The sequence below is a fragment of the Kogia breviceps genome, chromosome 12 (genome assembly GCF_026419965.1).
Source record: "Kogia breviceps isolate mKogBre1 chromosome 12, mKogBre1 haplotype 1, whole genome shotgun sequence".
In the NCBI taxonomy this organism is placed as follows: domain Eukaryota; kingdom Metazoa; phylum Chordata; class Mammalia; order Artiodactyla; family Physeteridae; genus Kogia; species Kogia breviceps.
In genome coordinates, this window is record NC_081321.1 from 97,303 (window position 1) to 110,176 (window position 12,874).

At 46.9% G+C, this 12,874-nt stretch overlaps 1 protein-coding gene across 11 annotated transcripts in view; it reads right to left on the reverse strand.

The window, feature by feature from the left end:
* Positions 1 to 8,777: 8,777 nt before the first annotated feature.
* The window catches only part of USP18 (ubiquitin specific peptidase 18), a 29,381-nt gene continuing 25,284 nt past the window's right edge, over positions 8,778 to 12,874 (reverse strand). For 6 of the 11 annotated variants that reach the window (XM_067008346.1, XM_067008348.1, XM_067008349.1 and 3 more), the window contains 3 exons: positions 12,309 to 12,440; positions 11,794 to 11,843; positions 9,236 to 9,866 (listed from right to left, as the gene is read on the reverse strand). In XM_067008346.1, coding sequence (XP_066864447.1) covers positions 9,821 to 9,866; positions 11,794 to 11,843; positions 12,309 to 12,440 — 228 coding nt within the window. In that variant the 3' untranslated portion in view covers positions 9,236 to 9,820. Of the gene's footprint in view, positions 9,867 to 11,793; positions 11,844 to 12,308; positions 12,441 to 12,874 lie in introns of all 11 variants that reach the window. The other 5 variants (XM_067008344.1, XM_067008352.1, XM_067008345.1 and 2 more) reach the window with 2 other exon arrangements.

Below are 12,874 nucleotides of genomic sequence, written 5' to 3' on the forward strand. Positions count from 1 at the left end.
CCTTCCACACAATGGGTGTCATGGCACACTCTGGCCTGGGGGTCAGGTGAGTCCCTTGGGGGCCCATGGGTGGCTTTGTTCTGGGATGGAGCAGCAGGAGACAACATTGTCTCCACCCTGCTCACTGGCGGTGTCTGGATGCCTTAATTCCTGTCCTTGTTTTCTAAGAACCTGCCATCGTTTTTTCTAGTATTAAATCAAGGCTTCCTGAGCACACAGCCCCAGCTGTCATTTAACATTTGCTAAGATGGATAAAATGTAAGCGAGATGAATCACCAAACACACCATGTACTGGATATAATGTCTCTCGCTAGGTCTTGTTATTAGCATAACCTGCAGGCAGCAGGATGAGCCGGGATAAGTCCCGTGCTCCGTGACTGGTGACTGGTCACTCGGTGGTCCCCTGCTCTGGGGAGGGCAGGCTGTCCACACAGCACTGGGGCTTCGGGGCCAGAATGTGGCAGAAGAGCCCCTAAGACTCCCAAAGGGTGGGAACGTGGGCAGTGACACTTGTGGCCCTTGACTTCTCCCCATTACAATGCAGAGGGAAGCGCTGTCCCTCACCGCCTACTGGCCTGGTGTGAAGCTGACGCAGTAAGTGGCCAGCGCTCGGAAAAGCCCACTTATTCTGAGGGATCGCCGCCGCCCCTGCTGGTGCTAGCGTCTTCATGCCAGTTGTGAGGCAGATCTCTGAACTGCGGGAACAGACACCCACAGAAACTGGACACAGGCCCAGCACACATACTCTCCATGAGAAAGCTGACCTCCGCGTCGTGGACAGCAGGAGGAGGGGCGTTAACTCCCGCTGGGGAGGAAGGTGCTGGGGCAGCGCAACCCAGGATGGCTTTTGTGAGCTGTGGCCACGAAGGAGGAGAGATGGGGGCCCCGGGAAGGCAGAGCATAAGAACAAAGGCCTGGGACCTAAGAGGCAAAGGTGGGGAAAGGAGTGCAGTCTGTCTCCCTGGGGGAGACTGGGTAAGGCTCAGCGGGCCATTTCCAGTGGTGCCCTCTGGACTGGAGGGTGATGATGTTCCTGCCGGGCTGTCTGTGCCGGCAAAGCTGTTTTCAACTCCAGCGAAGATCACAAGCATAGGGTAGACATGAGCCTGCCCACCCAACAGGTGGGGACACAGAGGCTCAGGAGGATGGTGCGTGGGCAGTGAGGGGCTCTAGAGACTGGCGGCCAGGGTGGGGGGCTGCAGAAGCTGAGGTTCCCCACTGCCAGAACCTGGCCAGGGCTGGCTGCAAAGCCAGCGGGCTGCTTGCTCCCTGGCCAGTACTGCCTTTCAGAGCAGCTCCTGCCTGCCAGCCAGGCTTCAAAACTCCCAGGCCGGAACTGAGGGACTCTGCAACTCAACAAGTAGGTGTCCTTTAGTACACCATCTGCGATCAGCCATCCCTGGCAGCCTGAATGCCAAGCTAAGGAGGGGTCCAAAGCTGTATATGTGCTCAGCATTAAAGAGTGCTACAATCTGTTAGTAATGTCTGTGGTGGAGGAGAAAGGGGAGACCTGCGTTATGCATGCCAGCCATTTGTCATATCTGGCGCAGCCTTTATTTTGCTTACGGGGAAACAGGCCCGGGGTGGGGGGGGGGTGGAAATGCCCTCAACCAGTTTCTGGTCCTTCCGCTTCCTGAACCAACCTCCCTGCAGACCTCTGGGTCCCATTGCAACAAAGTGAAAACAAGGAACTGTGTGACAGGGAAATCGTACTGGATCTGTCTGGATCCACACATTGTTCCTCCTCTATAAAGGATAATAAAATAACAAGCACCTGCGAACACACCACTCAACCCCAGAACTAGAATCTTCTCAATGGTTTGAATCTGTGTGTTTGCACCACTATCCTGAATTTTTCATTTCTCTTCTGGGTTTACTATATATGTCTATCCAATATACTGTTTCATTTGTTCTTGAGTTTGATAAAAAGGGTACACTCGGTGTGGACTGCTAAGATTTCGTTTTTTACTTGGTGTGTTCCTCTTTGGGTTGCTCCTGTTTGGGATTCTCTGTGCCTCTTGGCCCTGAATGTCTGCTTCCTTTCCCAAGTTAGAGAACTTTTCAGCTATTACCGCTTCAAATAAGTTCTCTGCCCCTTTCTGTCTCTCTTCTTCTGGGACCCCTTTAATGTCAATAATAGTACACTTGATGTTATCCCAAAGGTCTTTTAAAGTGTCATTTAAAAAAAAATCTCTATTGGAGTATAATTGCTTTACAATGGTGTGTTAGTTTCTGCTGTATAACAAGGTGAATCAGCTATACGTATACATATTTCCCCATATCCCCTCCCTCTTAAACCTCCCTCCCACCCTCCCTATCCCACCCCTCTAGGTGGTCACAGAGCACCGGGCTGATCTCCCTGTGCTGTGCGGCTGCTTCCCACTAGCTGTCTATTTTACATTTGGTGGTGTATATATGTCCCTGCCACTCTCTCACTTCGTCCCAGCTTACCCTTCCCCCTCCCCGTGTCCTCAAGTCCATTCTCTACGTCTGCGTCTTTATTCCTGTCCTGCCCCTAGGTTCTCCAGAACCATCTTTTTTTTTTTATTCCATATATATGTATTAGCATACGGTATTTGTTTTTCTCTTTCTGACTTACTTCACTCTGTATGACAGACTCTAGGTCCATCCACCTCACTACAAATAACTCAATTTCGTTTCTTTTTATGGCTGAGGAATATTCCATTGTATATATGTGCCACAACTTCTTTATCCAGTCATCTATCGATGGACACTTAGGTTGCTTCCATGTCCTGGCTATTGTAAATAGAGCTGCAATGAACACTGTGGTACATGACTCTTTTTTTTTTTTTTTTTTGCGGTACGCGTGCCTCTCACCGTCGTGGCCTCTCCCGTTGCGGAGCACAGGGTCCGGACGCGCAGGCTCAGCGGCCATGGCTCACGGGCCCAGCCGCTCCGCGGCACATGGGATCTTCCCGGATCGGGGCACGAACCCGTATCCCCTGCATCGGCTGGCGGACGCGCAACCACTGCGCCACCAGGGAAGCCCATGACTCTTTTTGAATTATGGTTTTCTCTGGGTATATGCCCAGTAGTGAGATTGCTGGGTCATATGGTAGTTCTATTTTTAGTTTTTTAGGGAACCTCCATACTGTTCTCCATAGTGGCTGTATCAATTTACATTCCCACCAACAGTGCAAGAGGGTTCCCTTTTCTCCACACCCTCTCCAGCATTTATTGTTTATAGGTTTTTTGATGATGGCCATTCTGACTGCTGTGAGGTGACACCTCATTGTGGTTTGGATTTGCATTTCTCCGATGATTAGTGATGTTGAGCATCCTTTCATGTGTTTGTTGGCAATCTGTGTATCTTCTTTGGAGAAATGTCTGTTGAGGTCTTCTGCCCATTTTTGGACTGGGTTGTTTGTTCTTTTGATATTGAGCTGCATGAGCTGCTTGTATATTTTGGAGATTATCCTTTGTCAGTTGCTTCATTAAACTGTCATTTTTTACAATGTCTTTTTTCTGTGCAGCTTGGTGACTCCCACTACTGTCTTCCAGCTCACTTATCCATATTCCTCTGCATCTAATTTGCTTCAAGCGTATTTCCTATTTCATCAGTGTAATCTTCAACTCGGTTTGCTTCAACTTCTCACCGTGTGCAGCCAGTCTCCTCGCGAGTTCACTGAGCATCTTAATGATCTCTGCTTTGAACCCTATTGGGTAGATTGCTTATCTCCACATCACTTACTTCTGGGTTTTATCTTGTTGCATCGTTTGGAACATATTCTTTTGTTGCCTCATTTTGCCTAATTCTCTGTATGTATTAGTTAGGTTGGTTATGCTTCCCTATAATGGAGAAGCAGCCTTGTATAGGAGACACCCTATGGGGCCCAGCAGCACTCTCTTCTGGTCATATAGAGCTATATGACCTATGGGTGCCCCTGCATGGGCTGGCTGGGGCCTCTGTTGTGTTGGGGCCGACTCTTGTGGGCACTCTGGTAGGCAGGACTTGTCCCTGGCCTGGGGGGCTGCCGAGCCCTGCCTTGTGGCAGGACTGGCTATGGGGCCTGGGGGCCCTGGGGCTGGTGCTGGCCCACTGGTGAGTGGGACAAGGCATGGCTTCTCTGCCCTATTCTTTAAATATTTATTTTTTTATTTGGTTGCACTGGGTGTTAGTTGCAGCAGGCGGGCTCCTTAGTTATGGCTCCGGGGCCTCCTTAGCTGTGGCACATGGGCTCCTTATTTGTGGCAGGCGAACTCTTAGTTGCGGCATGCGTGTGGGATCGAGTTCCCTGACCAGGGATTGAACCCGGGCCCCCTGCATTGGGGGCGCAGGGTTTTATCCACTATGCCCCCAGGGAAGCCCCTCTGCCCTATTCTTTAAAGTAGTCCTTTTTTTTTTTTTTTTTTTTTTTTTGGCCACACTGTGTGGCCTTCAGGATCCCAATTCCCTGACCAGGGATCAAACCTGCGCCCTCAGCAATGAAAGTGCAGAGTCCCAACCACTGGACCACCAGGGAATTCCTTAAAATAGTCCTTTTAAGAAAAAAAAAAAAGGGGGATGAAGGTACTGGGTGTACGTGCTGAAGAGGTCTGGGCAACAGACAGCAGGGATACCCCTGCTGGGGGTAAAATTACAGTAGACCCCAACCCCTCAAAACAAGAACACAACCAAGTTCACACCAGGTTTGGGCACCAGGCATCACCATGAATTTTTGATTTTTGTGAATTCAGGATGAATCTGTGAGCTCTTTGGAGAAGAAACAAAATAGTCAGAAATCAGCTACTCCTAGAAATTCAGTCAGTTGATTCCTTTTCCTTCTCCTTGAATCCAGGACATTAAAAATTACCTGTTATCACTGTCGCTCTTACTCCAGAGCCCGTACGTAACGTCTCCCACCTCCCGCTGCCCCTCAGCCTCTGCATCCCACTCCCCACCGCCCTCGCTGCCAAGATGACCCCGTGCTCTGCATCACTCTTCTTCCTGGCTCCCCCAATCCCTTGTTTCAGTACCTAGAGTCCATTTTCTTCCTTATTCTATTCCTCCTTTTTAAGGGGTCCTTACCTTGTTACAAACTGACGACGGTTCTCCCTCCTATAAAAGTATTCCTTTGACACTATTTCCATCGGATGTAATAAAAATAACAGGATGCTTCAAAAGGGTAAAGGGTGATATTTTGATGGTATATCACCAGAGACTCAAGAATATCTGCATCCAGATCAACATCAAAAACACAACAACCCAATCCAAAAATGGGCAGAAAACCTCAACAGACACTTCTCCAAAGAAGATATACAGACTGCCAACAAACACATGAAAGGATGCTCAACATCACTAATCATTAGAGAAATGCAAATCAAAACCACAATGAGGTATCACCTCACAGCAGTCAGAATGGCCATCATAAAAAAAATCTATAAACAATAAATGCTGGAGAGGGGGTGGAGAAAAGGGAACCCTCTTGCACTGGTTGGTGGGAATATAAATTGATACAGCCACTATGGAGAACAGTATGGAGGTTCCTTAAAAAACTAAAATTAGAAATATCATACGACCCAGCAATCTCACTGCTGGGCATATACCCTGAGAAAACCATAATTCAAAAAGAGTCATATACCACAATGTTCACTGCAGCACTATTTACGACAGCCAGGACATGGAAGCAACCTAAGTGTCCATCGATAGATGACTGGATAAAGAAGTTGTGGCACATGTATACAATGTAATATTACTCAGCCATAAAAAGAAACGAAATTGAGTTATTGGTAGTGAGGTGGATGGACCTAGAGTCTGTCATACAGAGTGAAGTAAGTCAGAAAGAGAAAAACAAATACCGTATGCTAACACATATATATGGAATTTAAAAAAAGATGGTTCTGGAGAACCTAGGGGCAGGACAGTAATAAAGACACAGACGCATAAAATGGACTTGAGGACATGGGGAGGGGGAACGGTAGGCTGGGACAAAGCAAGAGAGTAGCGTCGACATATATATACACTACCAAATGTAAAAAACAGATAGCTAGTGGGAAGCAGCCGCATAGCACAGGGAGATCAGCCCGGTGCTCTGTGACCACCTAGCGGGGTGCGATAGGGAGGGTGGGAGGGAGATGCAAGAGGGAGGGGATATGGAGATATATGTATATGTGTAGCTGATTCACTTCGTTATACAGCAGCAACTAACACACCATTGTGAAGCAATTATACTCCAGTAAAGATGTTTAAAAAATAGAATACAAAAAAAAAATTAAATAAATAAATAAAATCGTTCCCTTGATTATAAATAAATAAATAAACAAACAAATAAATAAATAAATAAATATCTGCATCCAGTCAGTTCTCTTCAAGGAAACCAGAAGAGATTTATATAAAGTATACAAAGAAAGCAAGGTAACATTTCACTACGAGCTGGAGCTTCGACCCCAAACACCAGTGCAGAACTACAGCGGCCAAGCCAAGCTGAGTGGAGGACTCATTTTTCCCATATCCGACGGGTCTCTGTACCCTCTGTTCAAAGAAGATCACAAGCCACTCTGTTATTTCCACCCTGAAGCCCAATCAAGCTCTTATCAATCTATCAGAGCCAAAGGAAAGGAGAGAAAAACAGAGCAAGTTTGCCCCAAACCTGGGATGAAAGGACAGAACTCCCAGATGGGAACCGCCTCCAACATCTTGCCTAACCATGGAATTGTCCAGAAAGACTGTGTTCACACGCACACCAACGTTTAACTCCCTGCAGCTACCCCACCCACTAGCACATATAACTAGGTAGAAATGTTAAATTTCTGCAGCTTAAAGTAACACTAGTAACGAATAAGTTAAAGTCAAGCAACAGACTGGGGAGAAATATTTGCCACATGTGTAACAGATAAAATTATCGTCCAAAATAAATGAAAACTCCTGCGGATCAACAACAAAAATGTAAAATACTACAAGGACAAAGTATATAATAGGAAATTCATAGACGAGATACAGACGGTTAATAAACATATGGAAAGATACTCAACTGTATTAATCTGTAAATTAAGTCTGATCTAATTTAATCAATAATGAGATTTTTAGGGCTTCCCTGGTGGCTCAGTGCTTAAGAATCCGCCTGCCAATGCAGGGGACACAGGTTCGAGGCCTGGTCCGGGAAGGTCCCACACGCCGCGGAACAACTAAGCCCGTGCGCCACAACTACTGAGCCTGCGCTCTAGAGCCCACGAGCAACAACTACTGAGTCCACGTGCCACGACTACTGAGCCCATGTGCCACAATTACTGAGCCCGCAAGCCACAACTACTGAAGCCCATGCACCTAGACCCCGTGCTCTGCAACAAGAGAAGCCACTGCAGTGAGAAGCCCGCGCACCGCGACGAAGAGTAGCCCCCACTTGCTGCAACTAGAGAAAGCCCATGTGCAACAACAAAGACCCAACGCAGCCAAATATAAATAAATAAATAAATAAATAAATTTTTTTAATGAGATATTTAAAATCTATCAGACTGACAAAAATTAAAACTTACTAAGTAATTGGTGTTAATTGAAGTCAACTTGGCAGTACCTACCACAGTTTTAGACACTCATGTCCTTTGATCCAGTACTTTCACCTCTCAGTACCTGCAGAATATTTACTCATGAACAAAAATACATCTAAAGGTGTTCATTCACTCTGCATTTTAAATAGTGAAAAAGTGGGACTGCCCTCAATATTTACCAATATGGGACTGGAAAAAATATAGTATATCTATTTATGGGTTAAATGTAACAATTTAAAAGAATATTATCCATCTGTATGCAGACTTGGAAATTTTCCTAAGACATTATTAAGTGAAAAAAAAAGACAATGAGCAGAATAATTTGTACAGTAGAATTTATGATGTAAGAATTATTTGTATCTGTTATACACACATATGCAAATGCCTAGAAGGAGGCCTAGAGGGATATACACATTTTACTACTCTGAATAGTATGCCCCTAAAATTCCTATCCACTTGGAATCTCAGAATGTGAACTTATTTGGAAATAGAGTCTTTGCAGATGTAATCAGCCAAGTGAAAATGAGGTCACGCCGGATTAGGATGGGCCCTAAGTTGTGGCTGGTGTCCTTACGCTAAAACACACAGGGAAGACGGCCACGGGAAGACGGAGGTAGAGACCAGAGTGACCCAGCGACATGCAAGAAATGACAGGCAGGGCCGTACCACCAGCCGCCAGGAAAGAGGCCAGCCAGACACTCCTTCACAGCCTCCAGAAGGAACCAGCCCTGTGGCACCTCGAGTTCAGACTTCTGGCCTCCAGACTCTGAGAAAATACAATTTCTCTTGTTTTTAGCCAAGCACTTTGTGATAATTTGTTACGGCAGTGCTGGGAAACGAATACACACCTGTTTAACAATGTTTACGTCTAAGGAAGAGGTCCTATCAATATATTTTACAGTGAGAATTTACTCTTGCATGGCTAATTTTTTGCCAATAAAAATAAAATAATAAACCACCCACATTTCACTTTGGAAGTTTCGGCTCCTGCCACTTACCAAGTATGAAACCTGGAGCAAGTCGTTCAACATGCGAAGGACTCAGTCGCTTCACCTGTAAGACGGGGGTGTCCACATCCTCACCTCCCAGGTTGGTACGGGGTCTTCCGGGACCCCCTCACCGTCCGGGTTCTTCCTCTAACGTGGCTCCAGAGGCTGGGAACGCCCTTCCACCCGCTCTGCCATCCTGCCTCTAATCCACGTTGCCAACCCCGGCAAATCCATTTCACGAAAACACTGCTAACCGTTCCTTTCCTTTCTGAACCCTTTCAAAAAAAAAAAAAATTCCTCATGACTTATTAAATTAATTTATTAAATTAAACCCAAACTTCTGAGCCTAGATCAAGACCTTTTACAAGAGGGAAGAGTTATGGGAACATATGTATATGTATAACTGATTCACTTTGTTGTAAAGGAGAAACTAACACACTATTGTAAAACAGTTACACTCAAATAAAGATGTTAAAAAAAAGAAAATTAAATAAAAAAATTTAAAAAAAAAAAAAAGACCTTCTACATTCTGAGCCCCACTTCCCTTCCATCCAGGCGTGTGGATGATCTGTGGACCTTGACCCTTGCCCTCTCAAGCATGCCACTGGGTTTGCTTCTCCGCAAACTGACTGTCCTCACTCTGAGCCCTTTCAGCCTCCAGGCTTCTCCCACGGCCCCAAAACAGGAGCAACTTCAATTTCCTTTGAATTCCTGTAGCATTAACCCTTAGTATAACCCCCCATTAAACTAAAAACTCCTTTTGAGAGAAAGAACTTTATTCATCATTGTGTCTGGCGCACCATCTCATGGAGAATAGGTGATCAATACATATTTGCCAAATAAATAACAATTACAAAGCACTTGAGTTTTATGTAATTGATACAGGCTCTAAAATTTTTTAAATTATAAATAGAAATGATATACAGCCGATACCAACCAGTACAGTAACCTTAGTTGTAAAATATGGAAATAGTTCCCTACCACTGCCCCTTGCCACCTGACTGCCCCCTGCTACCAGTGCTGGCCTGGTCTCTACTCCCCTGGGAGCCCCTGGACTCCGCAATCTCCCAGCTAAAGGACCACCACCTTGTACAGCAGGAGTACTCCAGACCTGCTGCAGCCACGGGGCCAGGGTCCACTGGTGGAAGTACCAACTCTGACTGATCCAAACCTGCACAGTGTCACTGTTAAATATTTTGATAATCACCACTGATTATAAAGTTTAATTAAACAATTTCAAAACGGTGCCTCTCCTCACTGCAGAATATCTTAAAAGAGTCTGCAGATCCAGGAACAGAAAAGGAAAATGATACTCTGTGGGTCTCTGAAGGTTTAGGGTACATCCATTAGGACTCAATCTTCATGTAAACCAGAAGATATGCAGTTTCCCGCCTAGGAAGAAAACAATTGCAACAGCGTCACAGAAATGAAACGTTCATAGTTAATTAATACATTATTAATTCACGATAGGACACCCGTCAGAAAACTTTCCAGGTTATTGGATCAGGTCTTCATCTCCATCACCTCAGAGGGGACAAAACTGGTGACCTGGGAAAAGAATTACTATTAAACTGCTAGTTAACGTCTCAATCAGGGGTTGACAAACTATGAGCCTGTGAGCCAAATCCAACCCTGTTTTTGCAAATAAACATAACTGGAACAAAGCCACGCTTATTCACCCACATATCATCTGTGGCTGCTTTTGTGCTGCAGAGGCAGAGTTGAGAAGTTGAGACAGAGACTGTGAGTCCCAGAGGCTGAAACATTCACTCTGGCCTCTTACAGAGAAAGTCTGCCAAAACCTGATCTAAATAATGGGTTATTGGGACCTCCCTGGTGGTCCAGTAGTTAAGAATCCACCTTCCACACAGTGGTTAAGAATCCGCCTGCCAGTGCAGGGGACACGGGTTCGAGCCCTGGTCCGGGAAGATCCCACGTGCCGCGGGGCAACTAAGCCCGCGCACCACAACTACTGAGCCTGTGCTCTGGAGCCCGCGCGCCACAACTACTGAGCCTGATAGCCACAACTACTGAAGCCTGCACGCCTAGAGCCTGTGCTCCGAAACAAGAGAGGTCACCACTATGAGAAGTCCACACACCGCAACGAAGAGTAGCCCCTGCTCGCCACAACTAGAGAAAGCCCATGGGCAGCACGGAAGATCCAACGCAGCCAAAAATAAAAGTAATTAATTTTTTTTTAAAAAAGAATCCGCTTTCCAATGCAGGTGACATGGGTTCGATTCCCGGTCAGGTAACTAAGATCCCGCATGCCGCAGGGCAACTAAGCCTGCGCACGGCAACAGCTGAGCCCGCGAGCTCTGGAGCCTGCACGCCGCAACTAGAAAGAAGCCCGTGCACTGCAATGAAAACCCCTCGTGCCACAACTAAGACCCCATGCAGCCAAATAAATAAATAAATATTTAAAATAATAATAATAATAATAATAATAATGGGGGATCACTGACAGCCAAAAGGTGACAAAGAGTGGGCATCTAAGGGAGACGCTTAGAAGGAAGAGAAGACGAAAGGTACAAGGTGGAGGCGGGGAGGATTTCAAGCACGAATTTCACCTAATTCATTAGTTTCCAAGTGAAGGCCTACGTGTGCAGCTGGGGTCATCTCGCACATCACGCTTCATGTACCATGTCACCTCTAAGCCGGAAGCTTAGCAGGAAAAACTTACAAAGTCTCTGCTTTACCTTCACCCAGCTTTTTTCTCTCCAGCTTCCCCTCTGTAGTTATTGATTTTTAACAATTTAGTTATTGTTACTTACTACATGCAAGCCACTGTACCAGACAAAGGAGGAAAAGAGTGATCCTTGCCTCCAAAGAATTCACGGTTAATGTGAAAGAATGTTATGTAGGCAAACAATTACAGAGCAGGGGGGTCCTTGCTGTTAAGGGAGGTGAGCTCCAAATGCAGGGAAAGCATCTGAGAAGCTCCTACAGACCTGCCTGGATGCTGCTGGGAAGGCTTTACAGAGCAGGCGGGCACGAGAAGACATTCCGAAGCATGAGAAGGGGTTTGCCGCAGTGACAAATTAGGAAAAGGCAGCACAGGCCGGGACCAGCCTGCGCAAAGCCACGGACAGCGTGATACTCGGGAGCCACTTATACTTCAGTACTGTTGGAGTCTACACTGCATTAAGAGCAGTGTGGTGGCTGGTACGGAAAGATGAGGCTGACCAGCATTCACCAGGGGGCCATCCAAAGGCAAGTGGCAGCTGAGCCCGTGAGCGTTTTGTAGAGCAGCTAGCACCCTATGCTGCTCAGGGTGTGTGAGCTCGTTGGGACCCCACCACCCCAGTGCTTCTCTCACCAGCGGTAGCTGTGATCTCCATAGGTACACTGGACGTCTTCCCAGGACACCTGGAAGCACACAGACAGACAAGTTGAAGCGGCCCTCCATCACTCACCCAGACAAATCCACCCCCGTGACGCCCATGACCTGGATCACCTAGCGACAGGTGCCATGTGTATGGAGTCTCTTTAGTACGCTGTCCCTCTGTTTAAACTTGGTGTTGCCGAGCCAAGATTTTCTAACTCTTTGTGACTCTTCTTGCTTTCAGTAAGCTTCCCCCAGAGCACGAGGCTACAGGGCACTGAGCCTAGAATCCCAAAATCCTAGACACTGAGCTAAGTGGAGTCGCAGGGCGCTGTAAACCAGACAGGGACTCCATGCAGAAAAGGGCTCCAACCCCACGAAAGGCCCCCCACACCGAGAACAGGACCACAGCGTGTCTGGGCCTTGAGGGCCCATCTAGTCCCGGGGCTCAGAACTTATTAGAGATGGAGAATCCAGGGCAAGAGGCAATTCTGGAGGATGTTTCTCACCCAGCAAACATTGGAGTCATTGAAGCAGAACCATTTTCCATTCACCGAACTCCGGACATAAGCACAGTAGTGACCGAAGTCAGCCTTCCCCACGTGGGCAATCACAGCGAAGAGTTCATACTGTCCCCCGTGCTGAAGGACAGACACAAGGACAAAGAGACCCCCATCATCGCTCCTCTTCTGACTCTCGTCTAGAAGGAGGAAACTATCTCATCGTGCCTTTGCTTACCCGGTGCCTTTCTCTGCCAGGCACTGGTGCTTCCAGGGCACTAGAAAACCGTCTTTGACCACAAGACTCACAGCTAATTATGCCAGAGCTGTAATGCCATGTTTTATACCAGATGCATTTGGAGATAAATTTGGGAAGAACCACTTTTTACCCCAAAAAGGAGAAGGAATGACCAGCTGAGGAAAGCTCCCAGAGAAGACGTGCTTGACCTGATCCTGAAGGGTCACGATGGCACACGCGTGACGGGGTCTGGCCCAGGAACTACGGAGGCCCGGTGGGAACGGAACGGTGCACCCAGAAACGCAGCTGGGGGTGCTGGGAGCCATGGGATTAACGT